Consider the following 19,512-nt stretch of genomic DNA (forward strand, 5'->3'; position numbering starts at 1 on the left):
GGGGAATCTTAGAGGGGGATAGTATCTCTCTTATCAACATAACTTGTGCTGTAAATTTTTTCCGCCTTATCACCATTTGAAACTGCTATAGTTTTGCCTCAGGATTTTCTTCTTGCCAATTTACTGGTAATGTATTCTGTTGCTAACTACTAAGTTGCACCATTGATGTTGGACTCTTTTTCATGTAGTTGACCCCAACTAGTTTTGGGGTGATGCTTAGTTGATTAATCGATTATTAATGGACTGTTCTCACAAATTAGTTACTGCTATAGATGATAGAAGTAGCATTTCATGTTTTACACAAATTAGTTATCGCTGTTTATATTTACTTTATAAAATATAAAGAAGATAAATAGTTCTCTATGACAAATAGGTAGCGTTGCAGCTTTTAATCTGATTACTAATTTTTATCCTAGACAACGTCTTTTGTTGGATATTACCTTTATTGAACTGCATTTTCATGAGAGAATTTGCGTTTATTAAGTAATTGGTATATACTAACCTGCACAGGGTGTTTACTGTGATTAAGTGATTTAATGTAGTAAAAATATTCATTAACTAATCATGGTCAAGTGATAAAAGTGTGCATACAAACACATGTCATGCATCTATTGGTTTGGCGTAAACACCCGTGCAAGTAAGTTTTTACCCATTAATTTTTCATCCCACCAGGACCATTTGTTTTGTGAGAGTATTCTGAAATCATGAATACATTATTGTACACAAAGGAAGGTAGTGGAGTGAAGGCAGTCAACTGTAAATGTGGCGGTAGTAACCAGTGTGGATATAGTCTGAGTGGACATTGGATGTTCTGGCAAGCATGGAGGCATGGTTGTAGGGGGGTCTATTGGGTGTCATCATTGATGGTTGTACTGTACAGGGGTGGCTAATGATAGGAGACTGGAATGGTGTTTAATGACGGAAAAGTCTGCTGTTTTCCAAGTCTGTCAAAACAGGTGCACAGCTACATAGAGCTGAATGAGCAAATGCCTCAGTTACATCTTGTACCGGACAGTTTTAGCATACTGGCAGAACTTTTTGTGCTTCCTTACTTGAGTCCCATCAAGTGAGAACATTAAGCATAATGGGTTGGAATATCAGTTTGTTTTTCATACCAAGTGCATAACTTTAACAGGGAACACATATTCTGACAGATGATTGACCAAGGTGTAATAAACCCACTGTAGAACTTTTATGGCTGTGATGTTGCCCTTATAAAAAAATTATGAAAAATGGTTGTTTCTTCCAGGGAGAAGTTTGAGTTGCCCTTTTGAAAGAGTATGTTCTTTGTTAGGGCTACAAGTGTCCTTTGATCTGTATTTCAAGTTGAATGAATTCCTGTATCCTACGAAATGGAGGGTAGGTTGTAAATTCATTTGCTTAGCCTATCCTTTGAATGTTGTGCTTACCATTGAGAAACTTTATCATGTCTCGGGTCCTTGAACATTCTAAGAATTCTAGCTGAATTCATGTTGATTCTATGGAAGAATTGGTGGAAATTTTGTTGGAAGATTTGTAATATAGTAGGTATATCAATAAGTTCAAGCTGTAGTGATTAAAAAAGTAATCACTGAACTAAAAAAGGTTTTGGTATTTGCTTTTCTTTTCTCCATATTTTGATGATGAGTTTTGACTCATCCTCCAATTTATTTATTTTTTTGGTCGTTAATTGTATTCTTGTCAACTTTGTAGGATATGCGTCAAATAACTGAACAGTGGGAATGCATCCCTCGTGCTGTTGAGGAGCTGGCAAAGTTTGATGGTAGTTGTGTTGGTTCAGCTACAATGCATAAGGATCTTTGCAAACATGCTGTGACCTGTAAACAAATTTATGAGCTGGAGTACAAAAGTAGGGAAGACGATGAACTTTTGAAGATGAAAGAGCAGCGGACTCGTGTAGGTGGAAAGGCTGGTGGCGCTGCCAAAGATGCTGCTGCATATGACAGTGATGATACCGTTGAGATGACAGAAGAGGAAATCGACGAAGCTTATAATGCCGTAGCATCTACCATTAGAAACAGTAAGCGAGTGTAAAAATGGGAGGTAGAAACACTAATCTTCAATTTCTTTTAGCCTGTGAATGGAGGAAGAAGATGATAGCTTTATATTTGAACTGAGTATCGACATCCAAGAGTTGTCATCTGTCACTAACCTGTTATGAAAAAGTACACAAAATCCCAATTACATACTTTGGGCTGGATCTTCTTTTTTTTTTTGAGATTTTTCTGTCAATTTTGTTTAGGTCCCAAAAATCTAGGTAACAATAGCTTTGATCCTCTCTAGCTCTATTTCTTTTTCTATCTTTATTTGTTTTCTATGCTCGTTTTAGTTTTCACTTTTTATAAAAATGGTTGTCTGAATCAACTTATGTGCACTTGATTCCTTAATTATATGGAAAACCTACTATTTCCCAATTCCCACCTACATATATACTGAGTATTTATGTTCACTCAAACTTGAAGAAATGAGATGAAATCATATGATATTTGTGCCTTCGGTGAAATTTTAATTTTGAGAGCTCATGCTGCTCAATTCATTTCATTGATCATTGGTGCAATGCAGGTATGCAACACATGTCAATTGTTTATTTTTCAATTATTGTTAGAAGGAAAATTACGACTGACTTCGTTAACAATAATTTGAGGAAATTGAGATTATTATTAACTGAGCTAAGAATCTTGTCGGATTAATACGAATACACTCTACATTATTCAAATACGAATACACTCTACATTATCTCTCTATCTCCACGATATAAGATTAATACGAATACACTCTACATTATTCAAATCCACATGGAATCAAATTAAACATGTTGAAATTGAGAACATTCTAGAGTTATGGTAGACTATTCTAAATAAATTTTACGAGCTCGTTTGGACATGCATTTCTTTTTAATTTTTTTTAAAAACATTGTTTAATTAGTCTTGAAAAATAATTTTTAAAATGATATTTTTTTTCACCTATAAAAATATATATCTATTTTTAAATGTAAGGTAAAGACAACTTCAACTTCAAACTATTACTTTTTGTTTTCTCAAATGAGCACTACATCCATGTCAAAAGGCCTACCTAATTTACCCAATTTTTTCTATCTTCTTTCCACCTACCTTATTAGGAACTAAATTAACGTAATAAAATTGTAAATTCCTCACGATTGTAACCAAATAACGCAATTACTCAAATACCCCTGCGGACTCCCCAGCCCGAAAGCTTCAACTTGACTATATCTCAGTAGGGTTGCAGCAGATAAACGCCACCATCTCCGCTGTATCTTTTCCCATTCACTGTCTCACTACCTGCAATCTCCTTCCTCTAGAACCCTCGCTATCCAAAAATGGGGGCTTCGCTTCCTGCCAAAGAGGCCAACCTCTTTAAACTCATCGTTGTAAGTTCTTCGTTTCTCTCTAAAAAATATTCTTTTTCAATGGAGTTTAGTTTTTTTTCTCTTTTTTGTTCGTATTCATTTTATTCAATTACTTTGTATTCATGCCAGTTAATAGCCTGTATGTTCTGCTAAATTATTTCAGCGACAATTGTACAGTACTATATCGGGTGCGTGAACTGTATCTGTTAAGTTGTTTATGAAATTATGAATTTGGACAGGCTAGAGGTGTTTCCGTTGCTATGCGAATTGAGGAAGTGTAGTACAATTGTGAATTTGTATTAGTGACAGCTATTTTTGGAGATGATTTTTTGCTGAACAAATATATAATCATGCTCCAAAATACTTTTGTGGCGGGATTGTCATGTCATCGTTATAAGGAATCATGATAACTAGACTATTTCAAGACTTAAGTTTTAATCTATCAAATCCTCCTCCTTTAACTCTCTAAGAAATGATAAGTTGCAATAAGAAAGTAAAAGATGAAGTTTTAGGTGTGTCTAACGGACTAGAACCATAAGTATGGTGTGGTGTTTGACAGAGCTTGTGAAAAAAAGTGTCGTAAGAAGTTACTACCAAAAAAAAAGGATGATTAGCAAAGCTGCTTTTAAAGGGTGGGCGGTGAGACATTTTACGTTGATACATTCCAATACATAAACTCCAAGGCACGATGTGTAAGCCTAATAATTTATAAATTATAAAATAAATATATAAACTACAAAAATAAAATAAATTAAACTATAGAAAATTCAAGAAATTATAAAATTAGTGATAATGTAACATGTGTACGAACACTACATAAAGATTAAATTAATTCTCATACTTCCATTTTTTGAAATTGGTAAGGTTGTAGTCTCAGTATTAAGGACATTTTGGAGACCTCCAAGTTATTGCTAATAGGAATCTAGACTACTTGCAAATCACACACATAGAGAACAAAATAATAGTAGATCAATTGAGTGGGTTTGCCCATGTCCGACATAGACTTCCAAATGTACCAATTAGTAGATGCGACAATATGGTGATTGGAGGTGTTGAAAAGCAACAAAGTAAACCTAAAAATCACATTGGAGGGAAGTTATTACAGAAGATTTGTATTATGAGACCTACAATCTCTAAGACTTTGCTAAGAATACAATGTTATGAAGCGGAGATCATGAAGTCTAAAATATTTTAGCTAAGATCGAAATTCTTGTTATGGTCTATGAAGTGAGTTATGAACCATGAAATCAAATCTTAGCAGAGACAATAACACTAACACTAGGTGATTTCTTCCCATCTATACCGGCCTTGATAGACGAAGTTACCTGTTGTCGGTGGGTGGTGACAGTAACTTGTGGAACTAGTCAAGGTGAAGGGAAGCTAGCCTAGATATCACTATTATCAAAAAGAGAAGAAGTTATGAAGCAAAGGCTCATACAAGCGATGACAATATGTTAGGGTGGTGTAGATGCTTTTAACATTAGGTGTGGGCAGATATATGTTTGATATTTAGTGAACTCCTAGTTTTGGAGAACCCCTAAAAACATATTAAGTACCAGTATTGGATTGACTTCATAGCAGAATATACGGAGCATTTATACCTTTCACAGACATATAGAGGATTTATATTGACAACACCAACTTTTTCAAAACTGACAAGGAAAAACGATGATATCAAACCTTTTCAAATGTGACTAATAGCACTTTTGCTTGTAGTCTTCAAATATGTAATTTTCTTCCAAAAGGTTATTATCAATTATTTATCCTTATAAAAATAATTTTATTTTCAAAAATTGAGGATTCCTTGTCCAAATTCAACCGGAAAATCAGAAAAAAAGAGAAATTATCTACTTGTATGTGGTGAGTATTTTTGGAGGGAAGGGGAATCACTAATGTTTCAAAAGAGCAAAGGACAACATACTCAAGCTAAAATATACTAGTTTTCTCTTACGATATTTTGGTGTAAAATGCAATGTATGTGACATGGATAGCGTATGAGAGTTATTCCTTGCCTCACATGTTAGTCTAGATAGGAACAGATTTTTTGCAAGGGTTTCTGTTGTCATATTAGAGTACAAGCTTAGAGCTACTTTTGATCAACAGAACTTTTTATTTTACCTATCAAACGAAAAAAAAATTCATGCCAAAAGCTGGTTGCTTTATTTCATGCTATGTTTTTGTGATTGAAGGTATTTTGCTTCATATTTGTGCTATTAGTTTTTCTCTTTAGGTATGTTTGTGGTGTAATGCAAAATGTATATGATGTAGGAAGCCTACCAAAGTCTAGACAGAAACTGATTTTTTGCAAGGTCCATGTTGTAATCTCATACCACGAGCATTGTGCTACTTTTGATTTTAAAAGACTTTATGTTTATCTATCCAGGCAAAATTCATGCCAACAGTTAGATGCTTTTTCTTGTACCCTAAATCCAGGCATTCTTTTTAGTAAAATATGGCATATAATCCTCTTTGTTAGTATTATGTGACTATTTAACATGAGATAATCCACTTAATTCAGTATGAATGGAGTACATATGACATGCCCTCCCCCTCTTTTTTTTTTCTTTTCTTGATTACTGTTTGGCTAAAGTATGTTTAATGTTGAGCCGGATTTCTTCATTGTTGCAGAAATCATATGAGACAAAGCAGTATAAGAAAGGCTTGAAAGCTGCTGACACTATTCTCAAGAAATTTCCTGACCATGGAGGTAAATGCAATTCTTCTAGGTGCACATTTGATTAAAAGTCATAAATTTGAGCACTTCGGTTATGAATATTAGTCAGAAATTTCAGTATGGTTGGTTTCTTATTTTGTTTTATGTATACATCATGCATTTTCAACTATAAAGCCATTGTTACCGCGTTAGGGTTGTTACATTGAGGTACTTTCTTCCTGAAGTATTACCTTCTTCTCGTGGTGGATGTGCCTGAAAGCAGTGAGATATGAATCTCTATCTGGGAAAAGCGACAAGTTCTTTTTTTTTTAATTAAACACTTGCATAAAACACCTATCAGGAGAATATCAAGGTGATGAAGGGATATGGTAACAAATTCCACCTCCTTGTCTTTTTGAATCCAATAATTGTATAATTAGGTATTGTTAAGATGTCCCACATCGGTAGAGGGATGAGAATTTGGTCCCCTTATATGGATTTTGACAAACCTCCCCTTATGAGCTAGCTTTTGAGGTTGAGTTAGGCCCATGTGTAGAGGGATGGAAATTTGGTCTCCTTATATGGACTTGAACAAACTTCCTCTCATGAGCTAGCTTTTGGGGTTGAGTTAAGCCCATGTGCCATTTCTTTACAGTTATAATCAGATCTTTAGTACTACGGGGACTATGTCAAGTCTGAGTCGATATTACATTGCTAGTACTTCCTCCGTCCACTATTGTTTGTCACGATAAGATCATGAACAACCTTTTAAGAAAAATTTAATATAAGTTGCAATTTGACTAATATAACCCTACTATTAATCATTATTAAAACAGTTTGTACTTTTTGAAAACTGCAAAAGCAACTTTTTTCACATGCAACTTTAAAAGCAACTTTTTTCACATTACGGGCAGAATTGGTAAAAGGTGACTAACTGTTTCTTGATTGTTTAAATTGACAATTAATTTTGGACAACTATTTTTAGTATAGCTGTTAAACAATAGTGGATGGAGGGAGTATAATACTGAAGTCCTAGTTGTTTCTGTTTAAAGTGGTACTGAGCACCCCAGGTGAACTTAGTATCCCTAGTCAAGAGGTGATTATAGAATAAAACAGAAGGCTGATTGTCTGAGATGAACCAATTCTCTGGATCTCTATTTCTGCATTAAGATATGATATGACTAGCTCTTCTATTATTGCATTTTTACTGTTGATAATCAAGCAACTTCTTTTTGAATGTTTTTGCCTTTTTAATCATTTTGATTGATAGTCAGATATGTTGTGTTAAAAGCTTTCAGCTGCATTTAGAACCCTATTGGCAAGCCTTTACCTGATTAACAAAATAAACCCTTCCATTCATGATCGATCCTTGAGAAGTTAGGTTATAATCTGTTGTAAATAGATGAAGGACGGCAACCTTTACTTTTCCATGATAAGTATGATGGATAACACTATTTATATGAACAGTAGGCAATATGCATGCTAACAGATTTCTTTTTATATCTTTTGTCAGACATGCGAACGGTAAATTTTTCTTTGAATCTTCTAATCAGTAGCTAAATCTCTCACTTCCAGGCCATGTTTTTGATTGAGCTTGAGTAAATAGCACTAGTTGTAATTTGTATCTTAATGACTGTTCTTTCCTTCCAAGGCTTTCTTAGTTATTATGCCACCATTTTACTTAATGATCTGGTTACAGAAACGCTAGCAATGAAAGGATTAACACTGAATTGTGTGGACCGCAAATCAGAAGCATATGAACTTGTCAGGCTTGGATTGAAGGTGGATTTAAATAATTTCCTCTTAGGAATGAAAAGCTTCTTGTTTTTTATCTTCTATTGCCTTTTTGTTTTTGTATAACATTGTTAACTATGCTTCTCTCTTTGCAGAATAACCTTAAGAGTCATGTTTGTTGGCATGTTTATGGGCTCCTATACCGATCAGATAGAGAGTACCGAGAAGCAATTAAGTGCTATCGCAATGCCCTTAGAATCGATCCTGACAACATTGAGATATTACGTGATCTATCCCTTTTACAGGTGTGACTCTTTCAATAACATTCTTCTTCCTTTTCTGAGTGTTTGCTGCACTTAAAACTGTTCTGCATTTAGGTTCATCTGTATAAGCTTCATAATGGGTTGCTAAAGATTAGAGTTGCGCTGCGTCTCAATCATGTCTATTAAACTGTTGTTAAAGAGCTGCTCCTTAATGAGTGAGTTGCCAAATTACTTAAGAAACTTTCATATCAGAAAAGTTGTTCATTCATTGTTATGCATCGTTTCTCATGTGTATCTGGAGTATGGGATGATACTGTCACTGTACACCTTACTGATGCGAGTGAATAAGTGGGTTGCTTATGCTTGTAACATTGTCATGTCTGTAACACTCCTGCAACTCCTTTTTATTGTTCCCGAGCTTACAGTTGTACTGTATTTCACTTGACGTTCATGTGGTTTATTTTCTTCGATCGCTGGCTTAAGACTTCTTTTTCATGTTCTGTTGATCCCAGTAACTTATGACATTTTAATTTAAGGTGCAATCAGAGCGTTAAAGGTTCCTCCTATGTTGTTGGAATGTCTCCTTTAATTGCTCCAGGTGCTTGGTATCATGAATTTCTATGCAAATCGATTCTTACATGATTAGCATCTAAGAATTTCGTAGAGTGGTAGCCACAAGCTTATCTTATAAAATGTAGCAGCTCTGTTATTTTACCTTTGTCATTCGCATTGTGTTTCCTTTTCATCTTTAGCGTGCTTTTCTTCTTTGTCCAAACTTAAGGGTTGGTAAATATTTCTACAGGCACAAATGCGTGACTTGTCAGGTTTTGTCGAAACAAGACAGCAATTGCTCACTCTGAAGCCAAATCATCGCATGAATTGGATTGGCTTTGCTGTTTCTCATCATTTGAACTCCAAGTAACTTGCTCTACTATTGTCGAAATAGCTAATACAATTGGTAGATGTGTGTTTCGAAATAGCTAGTACTTTCTCTCCTGGTGATTATCTGTTTTTGATGCCTGATACAAATCTAGTTGAGAGTTGCAGAACTGCTGCATTACTTGATGTTTCTGTGTATAAGATATTGGATGTCCATATTGGGGAATTTGATTTGGTTTACATGTGAATAAAGTATGACTGATTTGGTAGTTGATCTGACTCTTTAGTTCTTGTCTTTCTCTCTCTTTTTTTCCTACAGTGTTTCTGGGTAGGGGTGTTCACAATTCGGTTTGGCCGTCTGGTTCAGTTTTCTCTAAAAGAAACCAAACCAATTAAGTTGGTTATACAAATGTTGGAAGCAAACCGAACCACTTAAGTCATTTATCATTGCTTTGGTTTTCTCGGGTCTTTGTCCCTTTTTTTTACAAAATATATGAGAATATACTTCCAAGAACATATTAGGTTGACTAATTCCAACTTTATATTACCAAATCATTTACTCTTTAAGATTGTTTGAATGATTATTTTTTCTTTTTATAATATTGACTTCAAACATCAATCTGCATTTCACATTCTTGTATGTTAGTGGGTCAAAAGCTGTTGATATCCTCGAGGCATATGAAGGGACTCTTGAAGATGATTATCCTCCAGAAAATGAACGGTGTGAACATGGGGAGATGCTTCTATACAAGGTAACAGGGAATATTTATGTATGCTTCAGAAAATTTTGTTCTGTTTGTAGATTTTCATTTATTTGGGAAGTGTGTTCGCTGAGTGTAGTGACACTTGTACAGATACTGGTACCATTCTGCTGCCTGATGCCCATTTATGTTTTTGTACTTGGATGGTTTTCTAGTAATACTCATTTATTTTGATTTTATTATTGCCCAAATGAACTGGAATGTTTTTGGAGATGCTGCTTTCCAGGGCCATACTGTCAGCATACTGAAGTTTTTTCCTGCAACAAACCCATCCGACTCTTATTAGTTGGTATATTGTAGTGCTAGTTTAGCAACACATTCGGAAAGCATGATTCTGTGATACATAGTTGATAATGATAAACTGACTCTAACCTTACCAGTTTCAAAAAAAAATAAATTATAAACTGACTCTGGAAATGGTTGTATCCTTGTTTCTAATGTAGTTCTGCTTAGCTCCTGGAAAGTGTTTTTGGATGAAAGCTGCTATGGGTAGCTATGAATTCAAACATGCAAAATGATTTAGTTCCTTAACCACCAACACAGATCTAATTTACTAAGATCTTTCTAATTTGAAGCGGCGTGCTCGAGTATATAAGTGATTAGAATGTGTGTTTGAACTAGTTGCCATCAGGTTATGCCTGTTTGGATGAGGCTTCAGTGGCCTTGTCTCAAACAAAAAAATTATTTGCTTTTTCATCTTTTTAATATGTGAAACAAATTGCTTCTTTATGTGGTGATTTATACAACTAACAAGTTAGCCCGATGAATAATTCTGTTTTTGGAGAATTGTGTTATCAATGCCTTGAGAATTATATTATTTTTATTCTGAAAACTTCAATTTCACCTGGTTATAAACTTTTTCAGGTCTCTCTGTTAGAGGAATGTGGTTTTCTTGAGAGGGCCCTTGAAGAGTTGCACAAGAGAGAGTCTAAGATTGTAAGTTCGTATAATGCAATCCTACAGAAATTTGTTTGAACTTACTCCTGGATGTTGATTTTATTATGCTACTATAGTTTGACAAATTGGGCTACAAGGAGCAAGAGGTTTCACTTCTTTTAAAGCTTCACCGCTTTGAAGAAGGTGAAAGATTGTTCAGAGTGCTTCTCTCAATGAATCCTGACAATTACAGGTGCACTATTATCTTAGTTCGTTTGTCAAAAATTACTGGGACGTTTTGATGATGCCTTCATATAAAGATCATTATATGTCATATCTATCTCTTCTATTATACTAGGATTAAATCGTTCTTTGGTAATTCCTTCTTAATAAAAAAAATATTTCCTTGGTAATTCCTTCTCAACAAAAAAGATCGTTCCTTGGTAATTCCTCACAAAAAAAGAAAAGATCAACAACAACAATATACCCAGCGCTTAATCACATGCATGTTACTTTGTTGTCGTTGTTCTCTTAACTGTGAATGGATGTGCTAGCTAGTTTTTGTTCAAAGCTAAAGTACTAACTATACATGTAATATATACTCTCTCTAACTTTCAGATACTATGAGGGGTTACAAAGATGCCTGGGACTATATTCTGAAAACGGACAGTATAGTTCTGATGAAATTGATAGGCTCGAAGCTTTGTACAGGTCACTTGCTCAGCAATATAATAGATCATCTGCTGTAAAGGTAATGCGTGCTTTATCCTGCCTACTATCAGGATAATAGCTGTCTAACTCTTTTCAATAATGTTTGAATCTAAGTTGTGTGGACTCTGCACTTTTGATGTTGCCTATGATTGTTGGGCAGTGGCTATCTTTCTTACCCATATCCTGTCGATTTGTTTTCAGGAAATTCCATAATTATCTGCCTTCAGCAAAGTACTGTAATTTTAGATGGTTGATTTAGTTAGCTTGCATTGTTGTCTTTCTGGACCTTATTATGGTATAACTTTAAGTATAAGCTATAACTGGAGTTGACTTAATTCTTGTTTTTTTTCAAAAAAATGTCAGGGGTCAACCCTTAGAACCAAACAGAACCTTTAAAACTCGGGGACAATGGGCACATTCCTCTACGCTTCTCCACTTAAATAACAAGCTTAGTAGTTAGTTCATATGGCGGAGGGGCTCAAACCTGTGACCTAAGTCACAAGTCCCTCATCCTTTGCTTCTAGAACGAAGCCATGTGGAGAATTGACTTTTCATTCTTTTAAATGCCAAAAGTATAATCTGTCTTCAATGACTTGAAATGTAAACATTTTATTACTAATTTATCACCATTCTTTCGGAAGCAGCCTCTCTATCTCGCAGAGGTATTGGTAAGGTCTGTGTACACTTTACCCTCCCTAGATCTCACTTTGTGGGATTTCATTGGGTTTGTTGTTGTTGTATCACCATTCTTTTATGTTTTGCTGTTTTGCGGAAATATGATATGTGTCCATAGTGAACTTTCTTTTCTTTTCCCTTTCAGAGAATTCCACTTGATTTTCTTAAAGACGGCAAGTTTCGGGACGCAGCCGAGAACTATATTCGACCTCTTCTAACGAAAGTACTTATTTGCCAACACCCTTTCTGGTTTCCTTGGTCTTTTGAGCTAAGCTGACATGTTTTCATGGTGATGAATATCTAGGGTGTTCCTTCTTTGTTTTCTGATCTTTATCCACTGTACAATCACCCTGGCAAGGTCAGCTGAAATGTTCCTTCATGTTCCATAGCAGATTGCACGGGTTTATATTTTCCTGCATATTTGTGGTGTTCGTAATTATTTGCATATGTTTCACAGGCCAATATTCTAGGGGAATTGGTTCTGAGTCTGGAGAAATCAGTTAAGACTACTGGTGGATATCCAGAGAGGTTAGTGAATTCTGTGTACCTTTGATTCATGATACACTTATTGTGTCACTTTCACAATTAGGCTTAACAAACTGCTGAGTAAACTTTAACAGTCCTCAATCTTGAGCTGATTTATTATTTATTTTGCCCCCTTTATTATGTTAGATCAGTAAGAAGATCTCATTTGCTTTTCTTCTTTCACTATCTTGACCTTCTTGAGGCCACTTCAGATTTCGACAGTTACTAGTCTTAGGCTATGTGCTCAGACTCTTCAAAAATGTCACTGGGTGCGTGTTGGATCCTTAAAGTTGTGCATTTTTTGAGGATCTGACACAGGTGCAACAACAATTTTGGGGAGTCTGAGAAATTTAGGTCTTAGGCTTCTATTACCAGGTACATTCAGGTTACTTTTTATTTTATTTTGAAGCGCTTCTGTAAGAAATAAATTTATATTTTGCTAGTTTGAGGCTGAGATAATATTTATGTTTCCGTATATGTAGTCATTTGTGTGTTATTTTGTTTGTGTTTTAAACTTCAATCACCATTCTCAAGGTGATTTTCATGATAAAGGTGCTTGTCTCATTATAGAGGATCACATCAGAACAACTTAACTCACATAGTCAAAGATTATGTACATATTTTATTCTCAAAAACAATTATAAAAGTTCTGTACCAAAGCTGATTCCTTATTTAGCCAGATGATCCCTGTCTGTTTGTCAATATAACCTGTCTGTTTGTCAAGAAGGGAATTTTAAGGAGCTACTATTTGTCCTATTCATGCCTGTTATTTTTTTTATTTTTTTTTGAAATCCTGTATCATCTCAATCTCTATTAGCAATCAACCTAGATGTTCTTGGATTCCATTGAGATGTAAGCTCAAGGGTAATGATGTCTTATAATTTGTATGAGGCGTAATCAGTGCCTACCTTGATGCTATGATTTCTGCGGGTTTTGATTCAATTTTTTCTTTCTTACTTCTAAATTTTGATGTTCGAATATACACTTCTGTAGTGAGGGAAAAGAACCCCCTTCAACACTTCTGTGGATTTTGTTCTATTTGGCTCAGGTTTGCTCACATGTCTTTGATAAATATTCACGGCTTTCATGTCTTTTTCTTTGTCCCATTTCACCTTCCTAATTGCTGAAAAAATTTCTTGCTGCAGCATTATGACAGATGTGGACAGTATGACATTGCTCTTGTAAAAATTGATGAGGCAATAGAACATACTCCTACAGTCATAGATTTATACTCTGTTAAGGTATATTTGCTCATCTATCCATGTCAGAATATTTGTGAATTTTCCATTATTTATTTCTTTTGCCTTCACCATTTGTTTGTTGACTTTTATATTTGACAATATCCCTGTTGGTTCTTAACTTGTCTGAAAGATGTTTCTTGTGGAACTGCACTTCCAATTTTCAAATGTGATGAAAAGTAAAGGATTCTATCGGAGCATGTCAAAATAAGTTATCTGTAATTTGCACCATTAATTGTGTGTTTTTGTATGATGGGTTTGGATAGAGAATGGATGTAGAGGATCATTTTCCCAGGCTCAACTAGTTGGGAATTCAGGTGTAGTTGAGGGATTGAATTTTATTTTAACTATAAGTCTGCTTCTACTTTTCACCACCTATGTTAAACAAAAAATATAGGTCTTTCTAAAACTACATGTTCTCCGATGTCTGATATTGATTCATTATCATTTTTGCATGTTTTTTCTTATTGTCCATCTTCTTTGGTTGTCAAACATCACTAGCATAAGTATTACATTGATCAAAATTCATTCGATCTTGTACCTGCTCATTTGACACGACATGTTAAGACAAGTTCACAGACTATCTATTGCTAGTTTATCAAGGAATCTTCTACTCTTTTTCATGTCTTTCAAATTTTATGATCATATTTCCGGAGACATTAATCTTGGTTCCTGAATGAACTTAACATATGTTGGTCTAATCTTAACTTTTGTAATGTATGTAACTTGTCTTTGGTTTCTCCAACACAGAGCCGCTTATTAAAGCATAGTGGGGACTTATCAGCTGCTGCTTCATTGGCCGATGAAGCCAGGTGTATGGATCTTGCAGATCGCTATGTTAACAGTGAATGTGTTAAGCGTATGCTTCAAGCTGATCAGGTATAAACTTCGTCTGTTTTCTTTGATCCTTAATAAAATCTTTAACCTTTGCTGGTAATTTTCAATACCTATGAGTTATCCTACATTTGTGAATTATCCTACTGACCCTTCGGGGTGGCCCAGTGTTTTTAGCGAGCTTGGGACTTTTATGTTGGAGGTCTCAAGTTCGAAACCCCTTGCCACCGAAAGTAAGGATTTGCCTTCTGGGTCGAGCTCGCAGTACAGGCTTTCCTAGTGAGGATTACCTCTCCTATGTGGTTTGTGAGCTATTGCATAGGAGCGAGGGTTTTACCCTGTGCGCATTGTCATAAAAAAAAATTCCTACATTTGTCCTTTGATTTTTTTATGGCTTACACTGCATATCTTTTTGAAGGTGGCATTAGCTGAAAAGACGGCTTTATTATTCACAAAAGAAGGGGATCAACTGAATAACCTTTACGATATGCAGTGCATGTGGTAAGTCTCTTCTCTGAACTTGATCATCATCTACTTGGTTTTGCGATCGTTTTAGCTGCAATTTTTTGATGAATTTGGCAAGGTATGAACTGGCATCTGGGGAAAGTTACCTGCGCCAAGGCGAGCTTGGGCGGGCCTTGAAGAAATTTCTTGCTGTGGAAAAACATTATGCAGATATCACAGAGGACCAATTTGATTTTCACTCTTATTGCTTAAGGAAAATGACACTACGCGCCTATGTTGAAATGCTGAAATTTCAAGATCGGCTCCATTCACATGCTTATTTTCGCAAAGCAGCAAGTGGTGCTATCAGGTATTTATTTTGACATGCTAAAAGTATTAAAATGTTTGGGATCTCCAGGCAACTTGTATTCTATATATTTTCTGCTGTATTAACCTTTACTAGTTTGTTTGCTATTCTCTGTCTAAACCTGTAAACTATTGCCTAGGAAAGACATTTGCTATTGCGATTACTGGAAAAATTCTGCTTAATATCCATGTTTTGTCCTAGATTATCGGCTAGCTTACCAAATGTTTCTGTGACTGGGGATTTTTATGTTTCATCGGGCATTCTTTTTCTTGTAAATCAGATGCTACCTGAGGCTGTTTGATTGTCCTCCAAAGTCAGCAGCTGAAGAAGATGACGAGATGTCTAAGTTGCCTCCCTCTCAGAAAAAGAAATTAAGGCAAAAACTGAGGAAAGCAGAGGCCCGAGCTAAGAAAGTACTTGCAGTTGCTTCTGTATTCTTTTGAAAAATTAACTTAGCGTGAATTAACTAGTCTTTTGTGTGCTTTTAGGATGCAGAAGTCAAAACTGAGGAACCAAGTTCCACTAGTGTTGCAAAATCTGGGAAGCGCCAGGTGAAGCCTGTAGATTCTGATCCATACGGTGAAAAGTTGGTTCAGGTATTATTTTGTGTGTCGTTCTCTTACATCTTGTATGCAGAAGTAGTAATGTATGACCCCCTAGTGTTGCTAGAAGACTCTGGATTTGATTTTATATCGAGTCTAGTGTGCTGAGGGATATCCCCATCACAATTTGAAATTGTACTTCCAGTGGAAATTTAGTTCATGAAACTTTGAGTGGTCAACATCTTATATCTGTGCGTTTCGTGTCAAACATTTGGAGTCTATTCCAAGCAAAAAAAACAAGTGTGGTCAATAAATGGGAGAAAATGAACTTTATTATTCTGAGACTTCTCCAAATTTTGCATATTTTGATTGATGAATGAAATTTTCGTATTGAGAAAACTTCAGATTGAAGATCCCCTGGCCGAGGCTACAAAGTACCTGAAGCTGCTACTTAAGCACTCGTCTGATTGCTTGGAGACACATTTACTGTCCTTTGAAGTAAACATGAGGAAACAGAAAATCTTGCTTGCCTTGCAGGTATGTTCCTTCGTAATTTAACTGTAAGAAAAATTCCTCTTCCTTTCTGCTCCAATTTCTATCCATTTATACATCATTTTTTATGATGTATCTATGTTTGGTACTTGTTCCAGTGCATTTTAATCAACCGCTTGAATTACCATCCTTCTCTTTTTTCTGGTTTAGTTATCATCTGTGTTTTGATGTATCAGGAATCAAAGTTTTCCTTTTCTTTCTCCTTGTAAAAGAGAGTTATCCGTTTCTTTCTGTATGACCATTGATAAGCATTCTCTTTGATCTTTATCTTTTCCAGGCTGTAAAGCATTTACTGAGGTTGGATGCAGAAAATCCAAAATCTCATCTCTGCTTGGTATATTTATCTTGTTTCATGACTTCTTAATAAATTTTTCTGTAGTGTAAATTATGTTCGTTTGCCTTGTCAATTCTTTGCACGGGTTTAAATTATTGCTGAACTCTTTGTAACTCTTGAGAACTATACGTCTTTCTTGATATAGATTGTGATCTCTTACAGATAAAATTCTTCCATAAAATAGGCGGGTTGCCTTCACCAGTCACCGAAACTGAAGAACTTGTGTGGCGTGTCTTAGAAGTCGAGCAACCTACCTTTAGGTTTCCTTGAATCATCCAGTTTCCATCTTATCTTTAATGTTTTAGATATTGATTTATCCTTGTTATAAGACTGAGCAACTATTTGTTTCTGTTGGCAATTTCAGTCAGTTGCACAAGAAATCTCTAATTGAGGCAAACAACATTTTCCTTGAAAAGCATAAAGGTCCATTTTCGACTGTCATTTTAATGGATCTGGCGTATTTGGTCCAAGTTTTTGTTCCTAAGAGAAGTATGATTTCTTTGTTGTTGTACGTGTGCAGAATCATTAATGCACAGGGCTGCAGTGGCTGAGTTGATGTATGTCCTGGAACCAACCAGGAAGGCTGTGGCTGTCAAGTTAATTGAAGACTGGGTTAATGATCTTGTTTCTATGTAAGGACTTGTATTAATGAATCAATTAGCAGTCTAACAGATTGCTCCATAATGTCTCTTTATATATATGTTATCAAAACTTATAAGAGTTCTGTTTTAACTCTTCTTCAAATTAGAGATGGAGTTCGAGGAGCTGGTAGGACATGGAAATTGAAAGACTGCATTTCACTGCATAAACTCCTGGAAAAAACCTTGAGTGACCATGATGCTGCATTGAGTAAGTGCTTTGCTTTTGCCATCTCATGATGTTCTGATTCTTGGTACCAATATATCATGCATGTTATTCTTATTCTGTTAGAAGATAAGAAAAGTATACATATCATATTTCTACAATCTGAATGGGTGTTAAACTATATTAGCCACTCACTTTGTTTCAGTTTGTGACCTATTACCTTTGTGGCTTAAAAAGCCATACACTTTATGTCAAACTGCTAAATTATAGAAATTGAGTGTTTTTGTTCTGTTCCTGCTCTTTAATTTTTTGTTAGTGGTGCTTCCCTTTTTGATCTGTTTCCTATTCACCTATTACCTTCCTCTGTCAGATGGGATCTGCACTGTTGAAGTGATAGAAATTTAGCACTTAACTGGTCATAATCGTATGTCTACTCATGTTCTGCCTCATGAAAATCATAGTACCGGTCATATCCATATTTCTCATTATTATTCTACAACATGTTTTTTCAGTGTTGGTGATGTTCTCTAGCATCACACACATTTAAGAGATTTTAAGGCAAGATTGCTGCACTTCTGCCCCCACCCTCGTTTATGTGGGATTCGGTTTGTTTGGTTCGGCCCATCGGTGTACGGTTCTCCAAATATGCAAACCGAAACTGAACTAATATTACCTCGGTTCACTTCAGTTATTAAATTTTCGGTTTGGTTCTTCTCTATTGTACAAAGTATCTCCAATCAGTTATCTGATCTTAGCTACCTGCTTGAGCAATAGAATATGAGATTCTTTAGGACACTCCCGAATAACTGCAGCTTACCCTCTTTATAAAAAAAGGAAAGGAAAAGGTGCAACTTACCCATGACATGAACGATAGCAATAAAAACTGTGGAGCCAATACTCATCACGAGCACCGAGAACTACATTGGGAAATATTTGAGTCGTGGTTCATCGTAAAGCCTTTGTGAGTTGCCAAAATATACCGGAAGAAGCCACCAATCAGCCTCCCAAGTCCCAAGTGTGACTTTCAATTAATTTGCTCAATCAAAGAACTATGCCATTGCAACAGTCAGGTAAGAAGTGACGCCTTCACAGCTGAACACCTTTTAGCCCACTAATAATATGTTTTATATTTTGAGAAATGATAAGTGCCTTCCAACAACTCTACTTGTAATAAACCAAAGTTGTGGAATATTTACAGTCCATCAGTATTGGTCAGACAATAGAGTTTAGTGACTTAGGTCCCCATGAGATGTGGTGTAACTTCTGTTGGAGAAACAGAATGGAAGGAGTTCGATGAGGAGGCTGCAATTTTGAAGCAAACCTAGTCGTGTTTGCAATCCCCCCACCCCCACCATGCCCAAGTTCGGACAATTTCATATAGAGGCCCAACATCGGAAGTGAGATTTGGGGTGAGTCCTGCTCTGATTCCGTATTAAAAAAATGGATCTTAGGCCTTATTCAACCCCAAAAGCTAGCTCAAGAGGTGAGGGTTTGGTTAATCCATATCAAATAGACCCACCTATCCCTTAGAGGGCTCGTCATAAATCCCTAACTACCAAAACTTCTGAGCCATTCATATGAGTCCCAAAACTAATTATATAATGCATCTAAGTATATAAACTTCCGATATATCGGTTATTCTTTTAGTAAATCGAGAACTGAATCTCTGAATTATTCAAACCTAAACTGATCGAGAAAACCGAAGTTTTCAGTTCAGATGCTTTTTTCGGTTTAAAATGAATTGTGCGAACCCCTACTAGATTTTATCTCCTTGGAAGTAAACATCCAATTGAAATAAACTTCTAAAGGTTTTTTGAAAGATACGGTGCATCTTTTTCGAGGAAGTTGATTATGTGCTCTACCTCTGTTTTGTTGAGTTCCTTCTGATTGGATTTGTTTGGGGCATTTTGTGAGCATGTGCTCACCCCACCCCCACCCCCCCACCCCCAACCC

The 19,512-nt window shown here is 35.7% G+C and overlaps 2 protein-coding genes across 2 annotated transcripts in view; both read left to right on the plus strand.

Annotated features, from left to right (window-relative positions):
• The window catches only part of LOC107021301 (DNA-repair protein XRCC1), a 5,769-nt gene extending 3,463 nt beyond the window's left edge, over positions 1-2,306 (plus strand). The window contains exon 7 of the mRNA XM_015221936.2: positions 1,693-2,306. Within this exon, the coding sequence (XP_015077422.1) occupies positions 1,693-2,034 (342 nt within the window). The 3' untranslated portion in view covers positions 2,035-2,306. The remainder of the gene's footprint in view (positions 1-1,692) is intronic.
• Positions 2,307-3,171: 865 nt separating this feature from the next.
• The window catches only part of LOC107023348 (N-terminal acetyltransferase A complex auxiliary subunit NAA15-like), an 18,148-nt gene continuing 1,807 nt past the window's right edge, over positions 3,172-19,512 (plus strand). Inside the window, exons 1-25 of the mRNA XM_015224017.2 lie at positions 3,172-3,388; positions 5,996-6,074; positions 7,720-7,802; positions 7,910-8,059; positions 8,820-8,935; positions 9,543-9,648; positions 10,522-10,593; positions 10,671-10,786; positions 11,152-11,284; positions 12,065-12,142; positions 12,224-12,277; positions 12,377-12,447; positions 13,438-13,492; positions 13,590-13,685; positions 14,433-14,561; positions 14,935-15,017; positions 15,100-15,330; positions 15,608-15,740; positions 15,816-15,923; positions 16,275-16,406; positions 16,699-16,755; positions 16,918-17,015; positions 17,120-17,178; positions 17,276-17,387; positions 17,504-17,604. Coding sequence (XP_015079503.1) covers positions 3,338-3,388; positions 5,996-6,074; positions 7,720-7,802; positions 7,910-8,059; positions 8,820-8,935; positions 9,543-9,648; positions 10,522-10,593; positions 10,671-10,786; positions 11,152-11,284; positions 12,065-12,142; positions 12,224-12,277; positions 12,377-12,447; positions 13,438-13,492; positions 13,590-13,685; positions 14,433-14,561; positions 14,935-15,017; positions 15,100-15,330; positions 15,608-15,740; positions 15,816-15,923; positions 16,275-16,406; positions 16,699-16,755; positions 16,918-17,015; positions 17,120-17,178; positions 17,276-17,387; positions 17,504-17,604 — 2,503 coding nt within the window. The 5' untranslated portion in view covers positions 3,172-3,337. The remainder of the gene's footprint in view (positions 3,389-5,995; positions 6,075-7,719; positions 7,803-7,909; positions 8,060-8,819; positions 8,936-9,542; positions 9,649-10,521; positions 10,594-10,670; positions 10,787-11,151; positions 11,285-12,064; positions 12,143-12,223; positions 12,278-12,376; positions 12,448-13,437; positions 13,493-13,589; positions 13,686-14,432; positions 14,562-14,934; positions 15,018-15,099; positions 15,331-15,607; positions 15,741-15,815; positions 15,924-16,274; positions 16,407-16,698; positions 16,756-16,917; positions 17,016-17,119; positions 17,179-17,275; positions 17,388-17,503; positions 17,605-19,512) is intronic.

This window comes from Solanum pennellii, chromosome 6 (assembly GCF_001406875.1).
Source record: "Solanum pennellii chromosome 6, SPENNV200".
Lineage (NCBI taxonomy): Eukaryota > Viridiplantae > Streptophyta > Magnoliopsida > Solanales > Solanaceae > Solanum > Solanum pennellii.